This window comes from Poecilia reticulata, chromosome 4, assembly GCF_904066995.2.
Source record: "Poecilia reticulata chromosome 4, P_reticulata-male-v2, whole genome shotgun sequence".
NCBI lineage: Eukaryota > Metazoa > Chordata > Actinopteri > Cyprinodontiformes > Poeciliidae > Poecilia > Poecilia reticulata.
The window spans coordinates 4,347,415-4,375,371 of record NC_088833.1 but is presented as its reverse complement, the minus strand read 5'-3'; the positions used below and the strand labels follow the sequence as shown (position 1 = coordinate 4,375,371).

Here is a 27,957-nt window from a genome sequence, read left to right as displayed (position 1 = left end):
CTTCCTTTCAGCCAGCTGACTGGCAGAATGTTGCAACAGATACAGGAGAGGCAACTTTAAACTAGTAGCATTTTGTAGCTGTGACTTTTTTACACTTATATGTTCAGTACATTTTGCATGATAAAGTGACTGATTTACAATTATATGTTAAGCATAAGGGGCTGCACAGTGGTGCAGTTGGTAGAGCTGTTGCCTTGCAGCAAGAAGGTTCTGGGTTCGATTCCCGGCCCCGGTCTTTCTGCATGGAGTTTGCATGTTCTCCCTGTGCATGGTGGGTTTTCTCCAGGTACTCCGGTTTCCTCCCACAGTCCAAAAACATGACTGTCAGGTTAATTGGTCTCTCCAAATTGCCCCTAGGTGTGAGTGTGTGTGTGCATGGTTGTTTGTCCTGTGTGTCTCTGTGTTGCCCTGCGACAGACTGGCGACCTGTCCAGGTGACCCCGCCTCTCACCCGGAACGTTAGCTGGAGAGGCACCAGCAACCCTCCCGACCCCACTGAGGGACAAGGGTGCAAGAAAATGGATGGATGGATGTTAAGCATAATTTACATGATGATTATTATTAATTGAATTGAACATGATAGTATATAATTACACAGGTGAAGTGAAATATATTTAAGTGCGAGACGTGATTTATTTGAATAGAGGAAGTCTTTTATTTTGAAGAATGCTGGTTCTGTTTTGTCACCATCTTGCTTTTTGGTGACTTTTGGTTGCTATCTGCACATCCACTCCAAAGACAGTACCAATGCTGTGCCCAAACAAAACAAATGCAGGAAAAATGACCCAATTTCTACTACTAAATTATAAAACCCTAGAAGAAATTATAAGTCAATTAAGCTCCAGTTCCTGCTGTCTGGATGTCCTACCCACACATTTCTTTAAGAAAGTCCTGCCTGTTGTTGCTAATGATCTGATCCAAATAGTCAACTTATCGCTCTCTTCAGGTGTTTTCCCCCAGGCTTTGAAAACAGCAGTTATCAAACCACTTATAAAAAAGAATAATCTAGACAAATCCCTACTGCAGAATTACAGGCCGATCTCCAACCTCCCATTCATCAGCAAAATTATTGAAAAAGCTGTTTTTAAGCAATTAAATAACTTCCTAACAATAACAAACTGCTTTGACTCCTTCCAGTCTGGTTTTCGTGCTCACCACAGCACGGAGACGGCCCTTGTAAAAGTGTTCAATGACATCCATATAAATACAGACTGTGGGAGAACCACAGTGCTGGTTCTGTTGGACCTCAGTGCAGCTTTCGACACTGTTGACCACGACATTTTACTGAATCGACTGGAGAGTTGGGTCGGACTCTCCGGTCCAGTGCTCAACTGGTTTGAATCTTACATAAAGAACAGGGATTTCTTTGTTTCAATTGGAAACTTCTCATCAGAGAGGTCAAAGGTCACATGTGGGGTACCCCAAGGTTCAATCCTAGGACCCCTTCTTTTCAATATTTATATGCTCCCACTGGCAAAGATTATAACAGGACATAGGATTAGCTACCACAATTATGCGGATGATACACAGCTCTACATCACGATGTCACCAGGTGACTCTGAACCCATCCAATCACTGAATAGATGCTTAGAACAGATCAATGTGTGGATGTGCCAAAACTTTCTCCAGCTAAACAGAAACAAAACTGAAGTTATTATCTTTGGACCTAAAGAGGAACGAACTAGAATCAATGCACAGCTTCAGTTATTACAACTAAAAACCAGCGATCAGGCCCGAAACCTGGGAGTAGTGATGGACTCTGACCTGAACCTTCAGAGCCACATTAAGACAGTCACAAAGTCGGCCTTCTATCACCTGAAGAACATCTCTAGGATTAGAGGACTTATGTCTCAGCACGATCTAGAGAAACTCATCCATGCATTTATCTTTAGCCGCATTGATTACTGCAACAGCGTCTTCACAGGTCTGACTAATAAATCAATCAAACAGCTGCAGCTGATCCAGAATGCTGCTGCTCGGGTTCTCACTAAAACCAGGAAGATAGAGCACATAACACCAGTTTTAAAGTCCCTACACTGGCTCCCTGTAGCTCAGAGGATAGACTTTAAAATACTGATGTTAGTTTATAAATCTCTGAACGGTTTAGCACCACAATACCTTAAAGATCTGTTATTACTGTACCAACCATCTAGACCCCTCAGATCTTCTGGTTCTGGTCTGCTCTGCATCCCCAGAACCAGAACCAGACGAGGAGAAGCAGCATTCAGTTTCTACGCACCACAGATTTGGAACAAACTTCCAGAAAACTGTAAAACAGCTGAAACACTGGGTGCCTTTAAATCTCAACTTAAAACCCACCTGTTTAGAGTTGCTTATGGCTAAATTAGGGTTAGAGTGCGGGTTTTGATGTCTTCCATGTTTTTATGTCTTTAATGTTTTTAATTTTTAATTTTTTTTTTTTTTTTTTTTTTTTTTTTTTTTTCTTCTTTCTTTTATGTATGGGGAAGAAAGTGAAAAATGAGGGTGGAAAACGATGAAAATTAAAGTGGAATGGAAATGGAATGGAACCAGTTAAAGTCCGCGGGAGGGCAGACTCCTCTAACTATAAGTTAGTTAAATTCTGTGTGGGACGGCGGCGTCCTCTGGTAAGGGAGTTTGTTTTTTTTTTTTTTTTTTTTTTTTTTTTTTTTTTTTTAATTTATTTTTAATTTTCTCTCTTTCTCACTGTTTATTTCTGTTTTTGTTTTGGTTGTGTAAAGCACTTTGAAATGCCTTGCTGCTGAAATGTGCTATACAAATAAAATTTGATTGATTGATTGATTGATAGGTTACGAACAGCCGTCGCCGTTTTTCTCTTCAATAAAAACTGAACAGAAAGGTTCAGTAAAAGTCATACGAGCCTCCGTCTTGTTTGAAGAAACCTTCACTCCGTAACAGTAGCTTCTCATTAGCTAGCCCACTTGCTACCTGGAATAAGAGCCCAAAAGCATCTATTCCATCTTCCATGAATTGGGTAATAATCTTGCAACTGTAGTCAAATTTTATTTCTTTTGATGCTGTTCAGAGACCTGAACTCAGGCGTATTCAGTTGCTTATAGGTGTAATAATTCCTGGAACATGCAGAGAGATGGCCTATTTTGGCAGAGGAGTTTAAGTATCTGGGATTACAACAGCTTCTCGATTCTTTCCTTTAATTATCTCGGCGTGAGTGAGGATGCTGTTCATCCTGTTTCCTTGTTTTTAAGACCCACTCCTTCATAAATAATCCCTTCAAGATATTCTGGGTTCGTTACAAGTCAGATGTTCCTAAAATACCCACAGAGATGTGTCCAACAGCATACCTGATTAGATGGCGAAGCATTTCATCTGCTGTCGTTCAGCAGGAGAAAGTAGGGCACTTGGTGCCTCTGTGGCTGTTTGCAAAACTCAAATTATATGTTTTCACTACAGTGCTCGTTTTGTTTAAAGTATTTAGGTTTTATAAAAACTGATTTATTTACGTATTTGTTGAAACTGTCATTGTGGCATTCCTTTTTCCAATGCTAACTAGAAACAACCAATCAGAGCCAGGAGGCGGGACTTAGCGCTGTCAATCATCTCTGTTTTTGAGAGCATTTTCGCATATTGAAACATTTAGAATATGTTTTATTTTGTTTTTTTTCTATTGGAATGTTCTGACCAATATGTAGACATATTCCAGATGAGTTCAAGTACTTCTTCAATAACTGTTACATTTATTTTGTTTGTATTAATGAGCTGCACAAATCTTGATTCTTAAAATCATTACAATGACACTCTATTAGGGCCTTTGTAGACACAAAAAATGAGTCAATTTACACCACAAAACTTAGAAATTTCTACATTAATTTAATACATTTTCTAGAAAAAAAACTTGGACATCTCTGAGTTTGAGAAGTTGAATATTTCCAAGAAAAAAAACCCTGAAATTTTGAGATTATTCTCTGGAAGTTTCTAGAAAAAACCTGAAAATGTCTAAGTTTCAAAAGTTAGAAATGTTTCTTTTTTCCTAAAAAAAAAAAAATTTTGAGATTAATTGTGAAATGTTTGTTTTTTATAGCATTTTTTTTTTACTTTTTAGACACAAAAATAAATTTTGAGATTAATCTCAGAAATTTTCATGAAAAAAAAAGGAAAATATTTCAGTTTCCAGAATTTTTCTAGCCAATTCTCGACTTCTCAAACTTAAAAGTTGTATCAGTTTTCTTTCTAGAAAAATCCTGAGATCTGCAGGCTGATTGCTGTTAATAAAAGATAGCAGGGTTGCACTATGCCTGTCGCAATAAATCAGCTATAAATGAAAATAAACTCAATCATTTCCGTTTTTATGATTTTTCCGTTTTCTTTTTTCTCTTTGTTGTAAAAACTGAATGACCAAAGTTTCCAGTTTGGTGTTTTGGACTCAACTTGCTCTGTTTTTGAAGGACGGTTTTCTTCACAGAAACTTGATTTTGTTGTTTCTGCTGTTTTGTTCATTTCTTGCGAATATTTAAAATGTCTTCCGGTTCCGGTGTTAAATGTTCATTAGAATTTGAAGGTTTGAGAATCAGTTTTCGCATTATTACGTCATTGCTTTTGTATTACTTGAAAATGATCTCAACACAACAATATTATTGTTTATCGCAAAAACGTCTGGGGCAATTTATCGTCCAACATAATGTGTTATTATGATAGGGTCAGGTTGTACCGATTGCAGTTTTCTGGCTTATTACCAATATTTTAAAATCCTGACTAATTTTTTTACCTATTTTTATTTACTTTATGCAATTGTTTTTTTTTTTAAAGTTCTATTTGTTTACACTCTTTTCCTCTTTTCAGTGATATTTAAAAAAAATGTGGTAACACTTTATTTGAAGGGGGGTGAATAACACTGTCATAAACATGTCATAACACCTGTCATGAACATGAATAAGCCTTCATGAATATTTATGACTGTTGTCATAAAGCGTCATTCGGTAAATTATGACACTTTTAATACAAAGTTGACATTATTCAAAATGTCTTTGTTATGACAACTTGACATTAACCAAGAAATCATTATTGTTTAAACTTTACCTTTAATAACATAAAGTTACCTAATTTTTAAAGCGCAATCAGTAATACTATTATAACAAATTTATAATAGTAATGATTTCTTGGTTAATGTCAAGTTGTCATAACAAACACATTTTGAATATTGTCAACTTTGTATTAAAAGTGTCATAATTTACCGAATGACGCTTTATGACAACAGTCATAAATATTCATGAAGGCTTATTCATGTTACTAACAGGTGTTATGACATGTTTATGACAGTGTCATGTCAGATTTGCATCTCTATAAAAACATATTTTTGCAGCAGTTCCATACTCTGCGCTCCCTTCGCTCTCTTCCCTTTGAGTTTGTACATTTTGCCCCCCCCCCCCAGGCCCGCCCCGTGTCAGCTCGCCCCACCATGGCCGCCCTGCTGGAGAAGATGCCGCCCGACTACACCCTGGCCACCTGCCCCGAGAAACCGTCTGAGGACACCATCAAAGTGAGACCCGTTGTCCCGCAGAAACCCGAGGACATCACCTCCAAGATGCCCGCCGACTGGAGGCAGCAGCTCCTCAGACACATAGAGGCCAAGCGGTTGGACAGGGTACGTCCACCACCCCAGAAAACATGTTTACAGCACACACACACGTAAACACACAGCACTGAGAAGCCCCCTCTGTCTGTGTCCGTGTTGGTCTGTGTTGTAAGGTTGTAAGGCTGCATGTGTGTCCACTCCACACTGTCGCTGTCAGCCTGATCAACCGCACACTCGCCGATGGATATGTGCTTGAAGAGTCACATTTCCTTACATTCAGTTCAGCAAAACCTCCATTCTACTGAGCAATCTGGTCCTGCCTCATTTTATCCTTTTCTTTTTTTATTCAAGGTGAAAAGTGACTCAAACATGATGGCGCATCAGTCGGGTCATGGTAGATGGAAAAACTGAGGAAATTTCCAGCAAAACATCTTTGAGATTAATCTCTAAAATCTACAAGAAAAAACTATTAAATGTCTAAGTTTGAAAATTTGCTACAAAAACAAAGACATTTTTATACCTCTGAAATTTCCTGGAAAAAAAAAACCTAAGTTAAAAGTTACATTTTTTCAGTTTTAAAACTCAGAAATGTTTCGTTTTTTGTAGAAAATATTTTGAAATTAGTCTCAAAATTTCATAATTTTTTTCTCCATGTTTGAAATGCTTAAAATTTGCTAGAAAAAGCAGAAATTTTGAGATTAATATAAAAAAAATTTAGAAAAAAAGTCAAAACATTTTTAGCTTTTGGGAAAAAGTTTTTTTTGATTAATTTCAACATTTCCGTTATTTTTTCTGAGTTTTAAAAAATTTAAATTTGCTAGGAAGAACTGAAAATTTAAGATTAATCTCAAAATTTTTAGGAAAATGTCAAACATTTTTCATTTTTGAAACTCAGGTTTTTTTATATTAATGTTTTGAGATTAATCTCAAAATTTTAGGGTTTTTTTCTGTTTGAAAAGTCGAAAATTTGCTAGAAGCTCCTCCTACTCAGTAATTTTTAAACATTTTTCACTTTTGAAACTCAGAAATGTCCATGTTTTTTTTCTTGCTTCCCCCCCCCCTCACCCCCCCTCTAAGATTTCACAGAATAATCTCAAAATTTCTGAGTTTTATGTTCAACTTTTCAGGCTCTGAAACTTCAGGATTTTTTTTTCAGAAAATTTCTTAAATTAGCCTTGAAATTTCTGAGTTTTGTTGTGGAAACTGACTCCTCTTTTTCTGTGTACGCTGGCCCTAATACAGTGTCATCTCTTCTCTAAAATCCCAGTGATTTTAGAAAAGAGATTTTATTTAAAATTGACAGAAAATCTCAATATAATGCTGAAATTCCTTTTAATTGTTGTCACTTGTCTGAAAAAAGTTGGGAAATCCTCTAAAGATGATATTTTGAAGTTTACATTGTCTTCACATCAGTAAAGTTGAAAATTAACTCCCTGTACAAATATAAAATATTTACTTTCAAATAATTTGTCTGTGGAACAGTTAAGGCCAAAAATATTCACACCCCCCGGCTGTAGATTCATTTGGGGAGGCGTCTCTGAAAAGAAAACAAAACCATGTAAAGTCAAATATTGCAGGTATGTTTACACTTTACCAGAAAAAAGGCATTTGTAAAATCATTTATGTTATTCTCAGTAATGTTTGGAAACTTATTAATTGGTATTACACCAGTCCAATCCCTCTTATTGCAGCTGAGCAGCTTGTTAAGTTTTCCTTACCACCATTCTGCACTGATTTTTTTCATTTTATTTTTTCTGAATAAATTAAAACGTTCAGACAGAAGCAGGAGAATTGGGCAAAACAAAAAGGTTAAGAAAAATAGACACAACTCTTATTTAGTCATGCAGAAAGCTACATCTGGTTTTGATGATTTTTCCCAGGAGCATTTTAAAACTCGTGGTTAGGTGTTAAGTTGCTGGAATGAACTGATCCACTTCCTGTTTTGTGCGTATTGACCAATCACTAGCTAACATTTTTCTGTGCTTTCAGCAACTCTGCACTGTTGTTGTTGTTGTTGTTGACTTTATATCAGTGTTGTTGTTTGTTTTGTTGTGGAGCTGTGCTGGCTCGCTGTGTTGGCTCCGCCCCCTTCCCCCCTCCCCCCCGTCATTCACCCATGTCATGTGATGTTGTCTCCTCCAATCAGAGTGGTGTCCTAAAGCACAACACGCTCACCCTGGGCATGCTCTATCAGGGCGGGGGTCACGGCCAGGGGCGCAGCACCACTTTGAACTTTAACCTTTACAATAACACTAGGCATGAGCCCCCTGCTGGCCGCTGGCTGCCACTACCTCCGCCTCCGTCTGCCATCACCGTGAGTATCCTGATGAGAGAACTGAAACCTGATTACAGTCACTGCATACATGTGATCGCAAAAAGCTTTGGGGAGCTGCAGGCGGTGGTCGTTTTAACCACATTAAACGTTCTTTCTTTGTTTTGTGACTGTTTGTATCACTGTTTAAACCTTCATGTTTTATCCAAACCACTTATATGAATCTAACAAAGTAGTATGGACTACATTTGTGGAGGAGGATTTGGACTGCTGGGGGGAATCGAGACGGTTTTCTCAAAATCCTGATTTTAAATTGAGAATTTTGACTTTAAATTAAAAATTCTGACTTTAAGGCTTGTGACTTTTTTTCTAAAAATTTACATTTTTGTCTCAGAATTTACCTTAGACTCTGAATTCTGACTTTTAAATCAGAAACTGACTTTTTTTTTTCCTGAATTCTTTTTCCGAAAATTTGTTTTCTGAAATTTTTGACTTTTTTCTCAGAATTTTGACTTAATTATGAATCAAGCTTTTCCTCTCAAAATTCTTATTTTTTTTCCTTAAAATTCTGACTTTTGATCTGAAAAGATTAAGTAAATCTGTCTATTTGTGACCAGATTAAACTTGAAGTTAGCTTCAGGTTTAACAGTTTTAAACTTGTTACAGTTTTACTCTACAGAAAAACATACCGATAAATTGTTGACTTCTGTGAAACTAGCATCTACGTTTCAATGAAAGAATCTCAAATTCTTAAAAGTTGCATCAAAGTACTTTGGTTAAAATCTTATTTTTAAGGTATTTATAATATTTGTTGAAGCTCGAGAGTAAAAAACAGACATGCCTGACTTTGTGTTGGTAATTAACTGATTTTAGTTGGAAAGTATAATCTTCCAGCCATAATCCTGTTAAAAAGTTAATCTCACCAGCTGCAGCTCAGGAGAATCACTGCTGTGAACCTTTTCAGTATTTTTCTGTCCGTCTCTTTTCCCCAGACGCCTTCTCAGCAGGCTGCAATGCTGGATAATGACCAGGAGGGGGTGACAGGGAGCAACCAGTGGGCTCCCTACTCACTCGGTCGAAGAGACGTTCCACCTGAGAACCTCATGAAAAAGGTAACGGATCGATAATCGGTGAATGTAAACCCAGTGAAGTCAGACATGAGGAAAGTAAAACCTGGTTTTAGGGAAGTTTTTGTGACTAATTGTCATTTCGTGGTTCTTGTTCCCACAGGGCGGACATCCACACAACCCCTCCCATCAGTCACACAACACCATGATCGTCACCTCCACCTCCTCGTCCTCGGCCGCCGCGCCTCACCGCGTTGTCGGGCAGCAGGTTTACGACGGGATGATGAACAAGGGGGGCCAATACCAGCAAGGAATGTCGCTGTCAGTGGTACCAGCAGGCGGTCCGGGCCAGTACCAAGGCAACGTCTCACAGGGTAAACAGCAGATCTCCATGCTATGCTTTAATGAGCTTTATTTTGCACAGTGGCGCAGATGGTAGAGCTGTTGCCATGCAGCAAGAAGGTTCTGGGTTCGATTCCCAGTCTTTCTGGATGGAGTCTCCCTGTGCATGATGGGTTTTCTCCAGGTACTCCGGTTTCCTCCCACAGTCCAAAAACATGACTGTCAGGTTAATTGGCCTCTCCAAATTGCAAATTGCCCCTAGGTGTGTGTGTGTGTGTGTGTGTGTGTGTGTGTGTGTGTGTGTGTGTGTGTGTGTGTGTGTGTGTGTGTGTGTGTGTGCGTGTGTGTGTGTGTGTGTGTGTGTGTGGTTTGTGTGTGCATGGTTGTGTGTCCTGTGTGTCTCTGTGTTGCCCTGTGACAGACTGGCGACCTGTCCAGGTGACCCTGTGACCCCGCCTCTCGCCTGGTACGTTGGCTGGAGAGGCACCAGCACCTCCTGACCCACTGAGGGACAAGGGTGTAAAGAAAATGGATGGATATTTTACATTTAATGCCTTGCAACACATGAAATCTTACCATTTTTATCTTACTGTACTTATAAAACAGTTGCAGTGAGTAAAAGTAGCTATTTGAACTTATTTTAACTAAATAATTCCTTAACAGTGATGAAAAACTAGTAGATTATTTTTCCTGTAACAAGGGAAAAATGTCTTGTAATAAGTGAATTAACCTGCCAATGGAAGAAGGATTTTTTCAGCAATATTAAGAAATTAATTAGTTGAAATAAGTTCATTTTTATTGCTGAAAAGTTTTCTCTTATTTTAAGACATTTTCCCCCATGTGCCTAAAATCAGCTCTGCAAAAACACAAAACCTGATGAAGTATTTTAATCTAGTTTCTAATATCTTATTTAAATAAGAGAACTAACTTTTCAGTTGAAGCTTGTTGACAGTGAATGATTATTTAAAACTGGTAAAAAAAGTACTAGTTCCATTCAGCTGTAACAAAGGGCTAACACTTTTTCATCAATATTAAGGAATTATTTAGTTAAAACAAACTCAAACAAAGTTTTCTCTTCTTCCAGTTGAGCTAAGACATTTGCACTAGAAACTAAATTAAAGTTACTTGGTGAGATTTTGTGTTTTTGCAGTGAAACGTATCAACATCCTTTGACTTTTCTAACATTTTGTCATATTGATGAAGTATTTAGTGAATACAAAATACTTCATTTTTGTGATGTGGAAGGAAATTGAATGGTTTTGTAATCAGGAACACATGAAGAAGTCGTGTTAAAAGACCAACATTCTTCATATTAAGTCACTTAACTTCTTATTTTGACTATGATGTTAAAAATCTTTTAGAAAACAGTCTTAAAAGATGAAAGTTGGCGTTTGAGTGTTATCAGTAGTGCTTTCCAGTAACTACCTGGTCAAATTTTTTAATTTCCTGTCAAGTTTTCTTGGGGAAACCAGACATTTAAATGAGAAACCAAACTTTTGTTCATTTTGAGATTAATATAAAAAAAAAATTGGAAAAAAAGTCAAAACATTTTTCTTCTTTTGGGGAAAAGTTTTTTATCTTTTTTATTAATCTCAACATTTCCGGGGTTTTTTCTTTGTGTTTTAAAAAATAAAAATTTGCTAGGAAAAACAGAAAATTTGAAATTAATCTAAAAATTTTTAGGAAAATTTTAAACATTTTTCATTTTCGAAACTCAGGGTTTTTTTATATAAATGTTTTGAGATTAATCTCAAAATTTCAGGTTTTTTTCTGATTGAAAAGTCGAAAATTTGCTAGAAGCTCCTCCTACTCAGTCATTTTTAAATATTTTTCGCCTTTGAAACTCAGAAATGTCCATGTTTTTTTGTTTTTCCTCTAAGATTTCACAGAATAATCTCAAAATTTCTGAGCTTTATGTTCAACTTTTCAACTTTTCGTTTTGTGTTTTGGTCAGGCCTTCCCTCCCCTGGCCAGGCGTACCCCAGCGGCGGCCTGCCCATGGCGCTGTCATCATCTGGGAACCAGTCTCAGTACAACCCCCACCCCTCCCATCAGCCGGCTACCAACCCGCAGTACCACGTGAATCAAGGCATGAGCCACAGCAACCAGGCCGTCATGGCGACCCACACCAACCCGCGGCCTCAGAGCGCCCGCTGCCTGCTGCAGACCAAAGGCCAGAAAAGCACCGACGGTTTCCAAGAGCAGGTATGGAGGCAGGCTGTGCTGGTTCTGCTGCTGCTGGGCACACAGGAAACGTTGGCATTCATCAAATACAGCAGCGGCTGATTTTCCACAAGCAGATTTTGATGCAAAAGACATAAAGTCAGTCTTACCAAGTACGTTTGGTCTCGTTTATAGTGCAAATATGTTAAAGCAAAACTAACTTTTTAGGAACATACAGGAGCTTTTTTATGTAAATAATTAATATTGATGAACTACTTCCACTGGCAGAAAAATATATTGTTTTAAGTGAATTAGTACGGTTTTTTAAAAATTAACATTAATGAATTATTTACTTAATTCTCAGCCTCTATATCTTGTTAAGTTACTTTTAGGTTTTATCTTATTTCAAGTGTATTAAGATGTTTGCTGATAGCTTGACCAACATCACTGCAAAAACTCTAAATATTACCAAGTAATTTTGGTTGAATTAAGACAAAACTAGCCTAAAGTCAATTTTTTAACAAAATATAGGAGCTTGTTTTATGTAAATAATTCCTTAGTGGTGACAATTTAATTCCACTAGTGGATTTTTTTCACTTATAAAAGGAGAAAAATGTCTTGTTATAAATTAAGTGCCAGTAGTTCTTTTTTATTATTAATGTTAAGGAATTATTTACTTAAAACAAGCTCACATGTAAGTTAGTTTTATCTTATATCAAGTGTACAAACATATTTGCTCTGGAAATTAGACCAACAATAGAATTTAATAGTTTGACCAACGTCACTGCAAAAACACAAAATCTTACACAAAAAGTGTTTTTGGTCTGTTTTCTGTTTTCTCAGTACACTTTAAAAAAGACAAAACCAACTTAAAGTAACTTTTCAGCCAGAAATAAGAGCTTGTTTCCAGTCAATAATTCATCAATATTGATGAAAAAATACAGTTTCCCTGGCAGATTATATCGATTATGACATGGAAAAAATATCTTGAAATAATCTGCACCTTTTCATCAACATTAAGGAATTATTCAATAAAAACAAGCTCCTATATATTGTTGACAAACTGCTTGCCATATTTCAAGAGTACGAATATATTTTCACTAGAAACTGGACCGTAAATACTCTGTAAGGTTTTCTCTTTCTTTTAACGACGTCGCTGCAATGAACAAGCAGCGAGTATTGATAAAATGTGGAGATAATTATGTAACTTAGCCTCACGGAGCCTCAGTCTGTGCTGAAACGGAGCCAGAGGTGTCGGTCGCAATCAGAAACGCTGCGCAGATGGAGAGCGCCGTCCCAGTTCAGAAAGGGACATGAAGTCATTTGCACCAGTCTGCACCGCGACCTGCCTCCAGGGTTTTCTTTTTGTTTTTCTTGTTTTCCCCCCCCTTCATTGCAAGAGATGGCTTCCCATTATGCCACACAGCGTTACTGGTGGCCTGGTTGTTCCAGATAGCCGCCGAAGCGCCGCTCCTCGTGTTTGTTTGCTCTCTGCAGTTTTCGCCGTGCGTGCGTTTCACTTTCAGCTCTCTCTCTCTCTCTCTCTCTCTCTCTGCTCTTCCTGCCCAGCTGTGTGTGAGGATAGAGAAGAACCCCGGCCTTGGCTTCAGTATCTCTGGCGGCATCAGCGGCCAGGGGAACCCCTTCAAACCCTCCGACATGGTACGACCTGACCCAGCCTGTCAGCCAATCACAGCCTCCTCAGCACTACCTCAGAGTTGCCATGGGAACTGCAGCTCGTTACCGCAGTGTTTGTCAGCGAGGCAGAGAGGCCGACGTGGTTAACTTACAGTGAATGTTTTTGTTTTTATAACCAGCTGAGGTTCATTTATTGGGCTTAATTTGACTTAAAGAGGCAGGTTGTGTTTGTTTCCAGGCACATTGAGGCATTTTGTAGCTAAACTAACCAGTTCCCGAAACTTGTACTCTAGTAAAAAGTAGCCAAGAAATTACTTAAGTAAGAGTAGAAAAGTATTTGGTAAACAGTTTACTCAATTACTGATCAAATTACCAATCATTTAATGTTTAAAAATATAAAATTAAGTCAAGATTTTGGTATTTTAAGGACCAAAAAGACAATAATTCATCTAGCAATAATTAAATTCTTTCAAAATAAAACTTATGAAACTTTAACAAAAAGTGGAGGTGTGTGTCTGTGTCTGGTGAATTTTTGGTTAAAACACGTTTGTTTTTCATTTAGCGGGTAGAAAATCCAGACATTTTACTCAAATAAGGGTAAAAAATACTGCGTAATAAAAATATTTTATTTTTCAAAACAGTTACTCAAGTAAGTCAATACTACTAAACTCTACGATCAAGTAACTTTATTACCTTCAGTTGTTAAAAAATGCTATAAATGTCAAATATGTCTTGAAATTGGGCCTCTGTCTCTTTAAATCCTCGCGCTGTCTCTGAAGTCATCACAACATGGCTCCTCTAGCAACCCTTTAAAAACGTTTTTATCAGTAAAGTAGCTCGTATGATGAGCTCAGCAGATCCTTGAGGTGTTTGCTGATTGCTACTGGCTAGTCTGAAGGAGCTGAGTGGGTGGGTGGGCGGAGCCCTGTGAGGAGTCTCCAGGAGGAGCTGCGCTTTGGAGGTGGGGCTACATCCACCAGTTTTCATTTAACCAAATCTGATTATTTTTTTCTTAAAAATAGCTGAATTTTCGCATTTTCACATTCAAATGCTTGGAAGCGAAGCAGGTGAGGCAGCAGCGAGCTGAACCTCACCTGGGATTGCGCAACCTCTCGTTACTGCCACTCTATGACAGCATGCTCCGACCTGTCTGTACGCCAATAAAATGGTTAAAAACATTTAATGTATGAACTGATTTTCCATAGTTTAGCTTATGTATTTAATGTACTGAGTTTTTATTGTCACCAACTGTGTGTGTAACGTGTTTCGTGTGCTGAGGAGCGATCAGAAACGGCAGAGAACAGATTCGAGGTGAGGCAGGCAGTTCTCCTGCCTCATGGCTGGGGGCGCTCATGATCCCAGACATTGTGACTGCACAACTGCAGAGTAAGAGACGGTAACAGTGAGCTAGCCATACAGTAGCTGCGCTGATACAGAGAGCGAGAAAGACGTGGTTTTGAGTTGTACTTTAATGGTTTCTTAATTTGCTGTTAAGCACAGCACGAAATTAATAATATCTACATGTCTAAGTTTGATTGAGATAACGGAATTATTCTGCGGCGGCGCGGCCAAGTACGCATGCGCGAAATTCCCTTATGTAAACAATAACATGCAGGGGGTCTAGATTTGTAAATCCGATTATAATTAAGTCGGTGCCTCACCAGCTATGAACCTCACCGCACGTCACTGACGTCCACCTACCTGAATGGTTGCCATGGAGATTAAAGGATTTCTAAAACATGAATGAAAATCTCAAAGCAGTGCTCCGGGTATGATTTTGATGTAAAGCTACAAAAAGCCGATTTAAGCGAGCACTGGCCCTTTAAATGTATTAAAAGTGTAACTGAAATTCATCAGGTTAGTAGAAAAAAAAACCTAACGTATTTTCCGCCGTCCGTCTGCAGCTGTTCTGAGCCGCCTTGTGGCGTCATCAGACTCAGATCTTAATCTCTTTCATCGACGGGACTTCTAAATTTGACTGGGCCCGTCTGCAGCAGCCCGAGCCCGTTGGGTCGGAGATCCCCCAGGCCCGCTCTACAAGGCCATCTGTCCCAGAAACAAGACGCTCCGCTCGGCCTCAAGGAGCGCGGCGCCGCACCAAAACGCTGCAGCTGCTTTTTTTAGCCGCCCGCTCGGTTCTGGGACGCTGTGGGCGATTTTAGATGTTCGCTTTGATTCAGGGATGGAAGGTTTGACGTTTTATTCTGACAGGACGTCCCACTCTGAGGACGAAGTTTTACTGTGAAGGTAGAAGGAAAACTGTCGTTTAACTTTTATATTAAGGTCGGGTAGCTGCTGACTTGAGCAGTTATTTAATAGTTCCTATTATACCTGGTCATAAAGAGGCAGCAGAGTCTGCAGATGAACTTTGAGTAAGTCATGACAGAATGCATGTTCTATAAAAAACACCTTAAATTACGATATTTTATTGTGAAGTTAGTAAGTAAACTTTATTTATAGAGCACCTTCCTCAGAAATCAGTCTCAAAGTGGGAATTATTTACTTTAGAAAAGGTTATAGGTTTACTTTAAAACATAATAAAAAGAGCATTACTATGTAAAATTGAGGGCTGCACAGTGGTGCAGTTGGTAGAGCTGCTGCCTTGCAGCAAGAAGGTTCTGGGTTTGATTCCCGGCCCCGGTCTTTCTACATGGAGTTTGCATGTTCTCCCTGTGCATACGTGGGTTTTCTCCAGGTACTCCGCTTTCCTCCCACAGTCCAAAAACATGACTATCAGGTTAATTGGTCTGTCTAAATTGCCCCTAGGTGTGAGTGTGTGTGTGCATGGTTGTGTGTCCTGTCTGTCTCTGTTTGCCCTGCGACAGACTGGCGACCTGTCCAGGTGACCCCGCCTCTCACCCAAAATACTAGCTGGAGATGGGCACCAGCAACGCTCCTGACCCCACTGAGGGACAAGGGTGTAAGAAAATGGATGGATGTAAAATTGACTCTTTTAAGCTTTACATCATGTTATAATGTTATTAACTCATGAAAAACATACCTGGAAACAGTTTACTCTCCCATGGCAACCAGTCAGCTGGGTGGACCTGCTGGCTCCTTCAGACTAGCCAGCAGCAATTAGCAAACACCAGGTGGAGCCGCACATCCGCTGAGCTCATTATGCAACGCAGGTCAAAATGTTGTGAAAGGGTTAACAGAAGAGCCATGTTGTGATGAAGGTGGAGTCACAGAAAGACCAGGAGCTTTTAAAGAGACAGAGACCCAATTTCAAGGTTTTAAGTTACAAAGTAAAATTTATTCTAAGTCATATTTGGTATATATAGTAACATGGTTACTTGGTTGTACCATAAAATGGCAAACACATAATGCTGCCCCTTTAAGGTGTTGGAATAACCCTTAAAAATGTAATTAAATTTAATTGGGAATCTGCAGAATATTATCCAGTTAATCTGAAATTCTGTAAATATGCTACAAAACACTAGTAAAATATTTTAAAGAAGTGGATGGAACCACCTTTTCCTTCAACTTTACAGTATTTTACAACTGCAAGAAAACTCAGTAAGACCCACTAGAGTGAATTATTCTGCAAAGTCCTGTACATCTTAGCATGGAGACGGTTATATTTCAGGTGAAACAGCCTGTAAATCTATGAAGAGCTTTAAAATACTAACTCTCTGCGTTCCAGTACAAAACAATTATTGTTAAGTAAAACATCAGCAAAAATGTTGCTGATTTTCACTCATATTTACCCCGGATGTAGCAAACGGGGTGTTTTGTGTAAAAGAACGATTCCAAGTTTTGGCCTTTTAAATTCACAAAATTACACATCAGTGCTTTGATTACCAGAGCTAAAGACGTACAGTGACACTAATCCTTAGTGCGGTAGCGCCCTCTAGTGTTCAGCTTGATTTTTGCATTATTTTGAAATGAATGATCTCAACATGGTGTGTCAAACTGAAGGTTCTGGGGCCAAATCTTGGCAAACAGCTTCTTATGTGGCCCTCTGGACTCCAGACAGGTGCAGCAATAAAACCTGATGCGCTTAAATATTATTTTATCAGTTTTTTTTTGTTTGCTGCCAAACAGTCAGTCCCTCCAGTTTATTGCAAGTTTTCCACAAAGAATGGTGAAAAACATTCGGCTAACAGATGCTAACTCCCACCTCCCTCAGCCGTAGCAAGGAAATCACATTTACTGCCATATGAAAGCACAAAAATGTTTAATATATCTCCAGAAAACAATCATTAAAGAGGGACGGATCAGTGTGAAAGCATATGTAGAGCAGAACTTATTTAATGTGCACACAGCTATTGATTAGCGTTAAAACAGTTTGTTAAAAGGTTTTTATCGATATGTTCTGTAATTCAAATGGCAGATTGACATCCTTGACGTTGGACCTACTGTACAATGCAAGGCATAAATGTAACGGTTTCCATAAACGTCGCCTGATAATAAATGGGAACTTTAATTTGTATTTAAGTGAAGAACTAAAAAGTGACGCCTAATTAAGTTCAAGTCACAGCAGAGTATTCTCTGAGTCGGGTTTGGTCCGTTGATGGCACCTGCAGAAGTCATTACTCGGTGTCTGAAGAGCAGCAACAGTAATCCTGCAGGATTGACTTAGAAAACCGTAGCGGCTCTCGGCACCTCCGGGTCCGTTTCAGTTCTGGTTAATTAGAGCGCAGTAAGAAGAAACGTTGCCTCGTATTGACCGGATCTTTGATCTGTGTCGCTTTTCAGAAGAAACTGTTTCCTTCCTGCCCGTCTTTCTTCTCCTATATATGCATTATAAACGGTTCTCCTCTGAAAGGTAAAACTGACAAAATGGAAACTGGAATTCAGAAAACAAATTTTGCTACCTGAAACAAGTGAAAACAAAAACTGCAACTATAATATAAAACTATCTTTTCTTTTAATTTTTGTATATACAACAAACATTACAGACTGACAGAAGCCAAAAAGAGGTATTAATCCACAAAACAATGAACCAGATAATAGAATAAATAACAAACAAGTAGGTTTACATTAAAATGGGAACATTTGAAACGAAACAGAACATAATCAGCTGGTGTCACAACAGAAACAATGAAATAGTTTAACAGACGCGGATTAGGAGATACTTTTTTCAATTATCGTCTTTTTGCATTATTATTTTTCTATTCTCTTTTCTATACGGTTAGATTATCCCAACGTCACAGACATTTTGGGTAGAAGAGGAAAAAAGAGGGAGAAAATAGAAAGCAAACAGATAAATAAATAAAAGTACATCCCAGAATGAAGAATAAATAAATAAAGGATAACTTTAAAAAAAATACACTCTGTGATCTTATTATCAGGCTCTCCCTTTTCCTCTCTCCTCTCCTGGTCTTTGGTGGCACTAATTACCTAAAACAGACTGAAATTATAGATATAATAGTCTTTGTTTTCAGTTTTATGACTCTTTCATTCCACGATTTTGCAAAAAAAATTAAGTAATTTTTAAAAATCTTTTGCTAAAATGTCGTCCAATTAAAAGGTTGTGTTTTTCTGTGATGAAAGATGAATTTATTTCAAACTAATGATTGTTCTTTCACCAGAAATGCCCTCCGCTGGGGACGTTGTCCTTTAAAACTCCACTTTTTTCCCCTTTTTCTTATATCACTGTTGCACACTAAGCTAACTCTGATTTAGCTGCTAAAACCTCATCAGTTTGTGGAAAATATTTCTCCATTTTTCAGATTAAGACCATTTTAACGATACCTTACTTTGTTGCGTTTTTCAGCTATGTGTGCAACTGTTACTAACAGCTGAAGGCATATTTCCTTAAAATATACAGTGAGCTTTATCCAATCAAAGACTAATCGACTCCAAGCAAATGTCAGTGAAATCATTGTCTTTTCAAGAGTCTGCTTGGCAAACCAACCAAGTTTGTTGTGGGATAATTGAAGTATTTTACCGTCTGTATGAGGCTCACTGTATGATTGTCAGTTAACCCCTATTTGTGTCTCTTGCTGTGTCGACTCACTCACTGTAGTGTCCTGGATGGTGCTGCACCGTCTCTACTGCATCATTTCTTTATGTGTGGTTCTCTCGTGTCCCTCCTTAACGGCACGTTTATCTGTGTTCAACATGTAAGCCGCCTGTTGAACCGTGTGGAGTTTCTGCAGCTGCATTGTCTGACTCCTCTGTGTTCGAAAACATCTTTCAGCTCTGGGTGAAAAGATGTTGGTGTTTTTACAATCTCTGCCTTGGGTAATTGAGAGAAAAGGAACAAACATTGGGGTGGGGGCGGGGGGTGATTGCTGATATCAACTTATTTCCAAACCCACACATATTTTCCTTCCCATATTCTTGAATTATTTGCGCATTGTTTACTTTACTACATTTTTTGCTATAGCCAATAAAAGCTATTTTCTTTGAAAAATGCTAAAGCAGTTTCTAAAATATCATAAACAATCTTTAGTAGTACTTTTGCAGTATTTTGATTCCTTTGAGGGAGAAATCTGATTTGTTCAAATCTTCGTTTTGTGTTTGGGGTTGGGTTGGATACTGAGATGAGCATGAGAAAGGCAAAGATTCTAAACCATCGTGTCCCTGTGTTGTCCTAACGGTGTATCATTTTGACTTATAGGGTATCTTTGTTACTAGGGTACAGCATGACGGGCCCGCCGTCTCCTCACTGAAGCCCGGAGACAAGATACTGCAGGTAACGTCCTCCCACTCGTCATAACGTCAGGCTGCAGTCAGCAACATCCGACCTTTTCAAATAATGAGGCAGCATATTCAGCAGGACATAGAGCACAGTTTTCCATACAAAGATGGTATGAAATCTCATCTTGGTAGCAACATGCAGTGCCTATAGTCGCGTTGCCAAACCGCTAGCCAACGATAACGACCATCGGTTTTGGCTAAAATGAGCTAAATCTTTAATGTATACGTGATATATGAAATTGTCAACACTTAGATGACAAAGTCAGGAAAAAGTTTTAACAAAAAAATAGCGAGGGAGACAGAAGTAGGTTAGCTATGCTAGCTTGACTATGACAATCTCAACATGTAGGTGTAGCTGTGGAATTTCATGTTTTGGTTCAGTTAGATAAAAAATGGCGACACACACACCAACTCTGACAGATAATCAGTAGAGCAGGTGTTAAAATCGCTTAATAATCGCAGAATAAACACATTATTTAGCAGTTATTAATGTTTTTCTCTCAAACAAAAACACATTTTTGTTTGCAATATTTTTTTGTTGTTTTTTTGCAAACAAAAAAAACATTTCTCACACAGAAATGTTTCCCAAATATTTTTATGTGTGGGAAATATTTGCGTGTTTTTTTTTGTGTTGAAACCTCATACCATAGTGGAGCTTTTGTCTGTCAGTTACTATGGCAACGGATCTATGCGTAGAGAGCAAGAAAACAGAAAAATGCGAGTGGTTTTGAGTCGTTTTTCAATGTTTTTTCCTTGTCATTTTTCCTTTTCTGTGGTGCGCCGCACTAAATTAATAATAACCTAAATCTCCAGGTTTCGTTTCGTTAACGGAGTTGCTCTGCCGCCGCAGCACGGCTATGGATGGCAAGTAAAAGAATCATCTTTTACCAAAAATGTTTGGTCATTTTTCTTTTCTCAAAACAGCAAAACTTTGTTGATCATGATTGATTTGTGAAAATAATTTTTTTTAAAAAGTAAAACATCTAAGAGGTTTTTATAGGCACTGTAGCTGTAGTAAATATGAGGATTTATAATGTAAAAGCTCCACATTTGATTCTGCTTTATATTCTGCCTCGGTATCACGACCATACAGATATCTGGCATGAACTTTCTCCCCCCGACTGTTTCATTTTTGTTTTCATCATTAGTTTTTAAAGCTTAAATATTAGAGCTATATTCTTTAATAAGAGATCTATAACATATTAACTACAAACTCCATGTTTAATATAAGTTATAGACCATAATGTAATGTAATATTACAATCCTAACTTGTAGGAATTGTCGATAAATAGGAATAAAAATCTTCTGATCTTCATAATGAATCATGTAGTTCTGTTGTTTAAATTATTTCACTTTTAACAAGGCAAAACTGTCTCGTTATAACATAATCAATCCACTTCTTTCCTAATTATAAGGAATTTTTGTCCTAAAACAAGCTCCTATATATTGCTGAAAACTTACTTGTAAGTTAGTTTTGTCGTTATTTCAAGCTTACTAAGATATTTTTTCTAACAACTGGACCAAAAATACTTGGTAAGATTTTGTGTTTTTGCAGTGCAGAAGTCGATGCTGGTAACCAGCACACGCCTATTTGCACTTTAGGTAAACAAGCAATTAATCAATAACAGTATATATGCAGATAAACACGTGATCAGTATCAATAACTAATAAATCTGGTAGAATATTCAATAATTTCCCTGAACTTTGATCCAGAACCGCACGGCATTCTGGGGGATTTAGGCAGAGGAACGGCTTTAGCCGCTCTCACAGCAAAGGGTAGTGGAATCAACTCACTCTCTCACTCTTTGGTTACCTAGCAACTCACTCACTCTTTGGTTACCGTAGCAACAACCTTTTGAGTAACTGGTTTCCCCACCATGCCTCATAGCTACTTAAAAATAGAGAAAAACGATATTCACACCACCAGTTTGGCAGCATTTCATACATTAAAAACAGAAAGCTAATCAATAATGATCAATATCGACGGATAAGAAACTCTTATAGATTTTCATTTTATCCTAATACTTTAATACTTTCATTTTCTACAGAAGAACTCATACAGTCGTAGCTCAGTGTTTCTCAAACTGTGGTCCGCCCTCTGGTGGGCCTGCCAGGTACTGCATGTAAAGTGATGATCGGCGGAAACCGAGTCATTCCTGCCGAGAGTTTTCATGAGTCGTTCACGAACGATTCAATTCTTTTGAACGCGTTTCAGTGGGTGAGAACTGTTCTTTGTTTTTTACGACTTTGCTTCCTTATAATGCAAATCCGGCCCACCACAGCTTTTTATGTGGCCCCCTGGACTCTGAAGGGACATTCATGGAACAGGATGGCATCATGCTTAAATATTATTTTATCAATCAAATCAAAGCAGTTTTTATCTGTTTACTGTCAAATTACATCAATCAGTCCCTTCTGTTTCTTGCGAATTACCGTGGAAATTCACGCAAAATCAACAAATCCCTGCACTTTTTGTGCTAATACATAATTGTGAGTTTATTGCAGAATGTTGGATCTAAGTGATTGTTTACAGTGTTTCTTACTAAACAGCTGCTTCACTTAATCTCAAGTTATAATCTATAATCATATTGCAAGTAATAAAAAGCTGCATTTACCATCAAACATAAGTACAAATATTTCTAAATTATTAACACAAACACTTGGATTTTTATTTCAAAAAATCACAAAAATAATTGCAAAATCCTAGAAAGACTGAAAATTTGTTTATATTTTAACAGTTTTGTTTGCGTGTTTTATTAATACATTCTGGGACAACCGGCCCTTTAAGAACAATCATGATTTTGATTTGGCCCAAAATTAAAATGATGTTGACATTTTAATTTTGATGTTTATCACGGGGCAATTTAAGGTTAGCTGGTCTGTGATTGTTTGTTAAATGTGATTCTCAGCCTGAAACGGTAACGTAGCTCAATGCAGTCGTTTAAACTGGATCCCAAAGCACAAATAAGGACGGCTAAAACTTCAATCTTTCGGTTTTTTGAACATTAACAGATCGATCAAGATAAGAAATCAGCGTCATCTATGTTCCCCCCGCCTCCTCTCTGTTGTCTATCATCTTCACTCCTAAAGTTGTACAGTTTAGCTGGATGAACTCATCTGAAAACCCTTTTTTGTCTTTACCCCTTCTCTTTCTACAGCATGACTGTGTAGCTCCTCCTCTTCTCTCTCTTTTCCCCCAACAGTGATGTGTTACTGAGCTAATGATGGCAGTGACCCTCCATCCTACCACAAAACACTCACACATTGACATGTGTATGGAAAATCTGCAGAACACATACCTCTATACACACATGCGCACACACACACATTGCTGTTGACTGTGCTGCATGTTTGCCTTGCAGGCTAACGGACATAGTTTTTTACACATGGAGCACGAGACAGCCGTCTCTCTGCTGAAGAGTTTCCCTCGGACCGTGCACTTGGTGGTTCTGAGAGACGGCAGCACGCGATAGAAATAGTTTTATAACAAACAAACCCCACTTCCCATCTCTACTCATCTCCATTCAACTCTACCCCACCTGCCCTCTGCTGGAGGCTTGTGGAACTGACATATGAGCCGTCTTTTTTTTTTTCTTCTTCTTCTTCTTGGTTTTTGTAACCTTTTTAAAGGAACACACAGACATATATTTGCCTATTGCTGGACCAAAGGCAAATACTAGTGCCAAAAGTACCATGGGAAACATCTCTTCTCTTCTGTCTACCAGAGGTCAGCGACCTGATTGACGGACGGACGGACCATGAAAGGATGCAACACTTTTCAGTTCCTTCAGGGCTGCTGCAGTTTGGATATTGTGGTTGTTTTCGAATGAGGCAGTTTTTCCATCAGCCAATCACATCTTTGTTGTTTTTTATTGGAGGATTTTTTTTTTTTTATTTCTTTTTTTTTTTTCTTTCCTTCACTTTTTTCTTTTTTGGTTAACTCCAGTATGTAACTTTTTTATTTTTTACATATTTATTGAAACTGTCACTATTTCATGACATTTTGGTACAAAACAGATAAACTATGTGGGGAAAAATGACCTGTCCCAATGCTAACTAGAAACAACCAATCAGAGCCAGGAGGCGGATCTTAGTGCTGCCAATCACTCTCAGAGATGGGCACAGAACCCAAATATTAAACTCAAGTTAAACTAGCACTACTTCAACATATTTTTACTCATGTAAAAGTAAAAGTAGCCAACAAGTAAGAGTAAAAAAGTATTAGGTAAAAAGTCCTGAGTAACTGATTAAATTATCAATTATTTCATATTTTAAAATGACATCATCAGAAGGGACAAAATATAAAGTTAAATAGAAATTTGCTAATTTAAGGACAAAATTACCAAAATTCATATAAGTAATAAAAAAAATTCCAAATCACTTTTTTTCAATTAAAAAACTTATGAAATTTTAACAAAAACTGCATGTGTGTGTCTGTGTCTGGTGACTGTTTTTATTAAAACATGTTCGTTTTTCATTCAGTGGGTAGAAAATCCAGAAATTTTCCTCAAGTAAGCGTAGTGATACTTTGTAATAAATTTACTCAAGTAGAAATAAAAAGTACAATGTCTGAAACTACCTTTTTTACTCAAGTAATTGTAACTCGTTTCTACCCAACTCTGATCACCCTCCATCTGATTGGCAGTGCTACCACAGAGCGAGCTGCAGCTAAAGCTAGTTAGCATGGCGGATAAATGTTTTTCCTGTAATGGCAAGTTGTTTCTCCACCGTTACCACATTTAGCAGCATGACCATGAGGGTGATTGACAGCGCTAAGACCTGCCTCCTGGTTCTGATTGGTTATTTTTGGCTGGGTGTGGTACATTTCTTCAGAAAGCAATTATAACTTTGGATCAGAGCGAGAAGATCGATTTCCTTTCACAGATTATCTGTTTCATAACAAACTCTCACAACATGGTGGCAGTTTTAGCAAATATTTAAAAAAAAAATTTTTTTTAATAAAAGTTACACACTGCAGCTTTAAATGAATGTGTAGCATCTTGTTCATTGCCTTGTCAGTAGTTCTGTTTTTTATAAAGCTTCTTTCTTAAGCCTCGCCCATCATTCGCGTTTATTTAATTTCTCGTTTTGTTTTTTTGTCTTTATGTTTTTTGCCTCCAGTGTACAGATAACTTTCTGCCTTTTTGTACATATATAAAGATTTGGCTTTCCTGAGCTGCACTCTCAGTTGGGCCCAGACTGAAAGCTCTAAAGGTTTATGATTAGTATAACTGTTAATAAACTATATTCAGATTTTTTTTATTTCCTGCAATTTTACAGGAGCCATTTCTCTGAATGGATTTATTTCTTTTTTTTCCTAAAGTACACCACTGTTTTACCTGTAAAGAAAACCCTTTTCATAGAACATCATTGCTGATAGTTTTTAGGTTTGAGAAGTTTCGCTTGCACAGCTGTGTGGAAAAGAGCTAAAGCAATATTTCTGCAGCTATTTGCAGCTGAGCCAACCTTGTCCTCTAGTGCCATCTACTGTACAAGTCATGCTAATGTTTACACCCACACTGCCATTCACTTGAACTAATAGGGAAACACAAAAAGAGCCCTGTGCCCCCGCACTCCCACACTGCATTTGCACGCCCTGTGCACTGCTGCATTATGGCGCCCAATTTGTATCAGAGAAAACAAATTCCTACTCCTTGATTTATCACCAGTGATAACAACCGTGCCATTGTTTGAAAGCCCAGCCTTCTTCCATGTCCAGATTCTTCTTTTTTCAGATGTTTGACCTGTACAATAGCCGGGCTTTTTTCCATTTAAATCAGACTTGAAAGACCAGACATTTGAATACGCTGATGTTTTTCCATAGAACTGTTTGGCTTTAAAAAGTCAGTTTTGCTTTGTCGTGGCTTGGATGAGATTTGAACTGAAATCTGGTGTCATGGATTAACAGTGTTGTACTAATGGGACAAAAATTGGCACCGATTGATGATCAGATCTATGTGGAAGAGGATTATTGCCATTTAAAGAAAAGAATCTTAACGTCAAAATTCTGACTTTAATATCAGAATTCTGAAATTAAACTCAGAATTTGAACTTTTTTTCTCGGAATTTCGACTTTTTTTCTCAGAATTCAGATTTTTTTTTCTCCTTCAAAATTCCAACTTTTTCTCAGAAGTCTGACTTTTTTCTCTATCATTATTGATTTGAAACTCAGATTTTTGTCTTTTTTTACTTGGAATTTTGACTTCTTTTCTCGGAATTCTGATTTTTTTTTCCCTCTTCAAATTCCGATTTTTTTTTTCCTCAGAATCCTGATTTTTTTTTCCTCTCAGAATTCCAATCTTTTTCTCAGATGTCTGACTTTTTTTCCTCTCAGAATTATGACTTTTTCTCTCTCATTACTGATTTCAAACTCAGTTTTTTATCTTTTTGGGAATTTTGACTTTTTTTCTCAGAAGTCAGACTTTTTTTCTGTCATTACTGATTTAAAACTTAGTTTTTTGTCCTTCTCAGAATTCAGATTTTTTTTTTCAAAGTTCAGATTTTAAACTCAACTTAATCTTTTGAGATCAAAAGTTAGAATTGGGGCTAAAAGTCAAAAATCCAGAAAGAAAAAGTCCAAACAAAAAGTTGCAATTCTATTTCTTTTTTCCTGCAACCCTAATCCTCTTCCATAGATTTAAGTCTCAAAGTGTTTGTTGTTTCAGTGCCTTGAAAAAAGTATTCATACCCTTTCAACTTTTCCACATTTTATGTTATAACCACAGTCTTCATTGTATTTTAAAAGGCTTTGGTACAATGAATCATGTTGTTTTCAACATAGTAAAAACTCACTTTTCACTCAATGAAAACTTTAAAAAAATTTTAGATATATCTATCAATTTAGACATCTATAAACCGATTTTTCTCTTTTTTTAGTTCTTTTCAAAATAGCCTACACTCAGTCAAACAGGATGTTGGAGGAACCTCTTAATTACGTCTTTCCACAGATTATTCGCTCCAGATTTTGACTAGGCCAGATCTAAAAACTCCATTATTTCATAATTAGTCACTACTTTATGAATAACGAAAAAGCTGTGGTTGTAATGGCAACATGTGGACAAGTATAAAGTAGTGTGGATACTTGCAATGCACAGTAAACTTCAACTTTCCCTCGAATATTTGTAGCCTGAAGTGGGAAAATTAAGTTTAAAGGAAGAAAAAAACGACAACTCATAATTCTCTGTTTTTGGCCAAAGATTGATATACTGAGTTGAATTGATATGACAAAAGTAACAACCTTAAAAAATAAAAAGTTTTATTTTATGTTTACATTTTGTCATATGATAGCATCTTTCACTTTGCTGTGCCCATTATGTGTCAGTCACACTTTCATACGGACACAACACGGCACAGTTTAAATATTGTGGTTGAGAGATTGAACCCTATTTAGAGTTTGAAATATCAGAAGTTATTATGATGTGAACAGAGACAAATGTTTGATAATATAATTATTTTTTACTCTATGTTTCAGGTAATTCTTTCTAAATATATTGATATACCTTAGCTTTGCTCAAAACTTGTGATATTTTGTAAAGACACTTGTATCAAAGATATGGATAGAAGTACGCACAGTGTGACTTAAAGACCTACACAAGTACTATCCAAAACTTGTACAAAAATGTATTTCTACTGTAATTGTGAATTTGTGTTATACAAATGCATATTATTATATATATGTATATGAATATAAAAAACACCCATTTTATATGTGTTTAGATGATATAAGAGATGAACAAATGAGGACGGTTTCACTGTATATAAACTGTGAATGAAATATAATTTAAAATTACTCATATTGATTGTGAATGTACTCATGCTTTCTGCAGTACTTAACACGTACCCAACTTGAATGCTGCTTCTTCTTCTGTAGTGTGACAAAAATGTACTTTGACCTCCAAGGAGAGAAACCCTGTCGAGTTATGAGTTGGACAAATTTTAGTGATGATCTTACAGAACTATTTATTTCTTTATTTATTTGCACATGCAAGTTGAAAATCCTTCCAGTTTTAAGTTTGAGTATCAATGCGAAGAAATGCAATTGCTGAAGTATATATATAATATATATCATGTGTTTAGAATGCATTTTGCAGACACTACCTGTACATACTATTTAAGATACAGTTTTTACAACAACAAAAAAAATATATGTATAAAATAGAAAAAATGCTGTGCAGCGATTATGCTGGAGCCATTTTGGGCTTCGGGGCGTACCATTTTTTCAATATATAAGAAGTGTTTTGAATAATGTACTAAAGTCTCTATTGTACAAATAATAAAAATGTCAATATTGGTAA

General features: G+C 37.3%; 1 protein-coding gene and 1 long non-coding RNA gene across 18 annotated transcripts in view; one reads left to right on the top strand and one right to left on the bottom strand.

Moving 5' to 3' along the window:
* Window positions 1-27,957, top strand: part of lrrc7 (leucine rich repeat containing 7) — a 154,166-nt gene extending 126,209 nt beyond the window's left edge. For 9 of the 17 annotated variants that reach the window (XM_017304405.2, XM_008406230.3, XM_081606037.1 and 6 more), the window contains 8 exons: window positions 5,387-5,599; window positions 7,677-7,844; window positions 8,795-8,914; window positions 9,033-9,243; window positions 11,166-11,416; window positions 12,944-13,036; window positions 19,584-19,658; window positions 23,026-27,957. In XM_017304405.2, the coding sequence (XP_017159894.1) occupies window positions 5,387-5,599; window positions 7,677-7,844; window positions 8,795-8,914; window positions 9,033-9,243; window positions 11,166-11,416; window positions 12,944-13,036; window positions 19,584-19,658; window positions 23,026-23,136 (1,242 nt within the window). In that variant the 3' untranslated portion in view covers window positions 23,137-27,957. Of the gene's footprint in view, window positions 1-5,386; window positions 5,600-7,676; window positions 7,845-8,794; window positions 8,915-9,032; window positions 9,244-11,165; window positions 11,417-12,943; window positions 13,037-19,583 lie in introns of all 17 variants that reach the window. The other 8 variants (XM_008406239.3, XM_008406234.3, XM_017304407.2 and 5 more) reach the window with 7 other exon arrangements.
* Window positions 9,487-12,931, bottom strand: LOC145551399 (uncharacterized). The gene is made up of 2 exons (XR_014087220.1): window positions 12,593-12,931; window positions 9,487-11,446 (listed from the first exon to the last, which is right to left on the bottom strand). It is a non-coding gene; the product is annotated as an uncharacterized LOC145551399 (long non-coding RNA).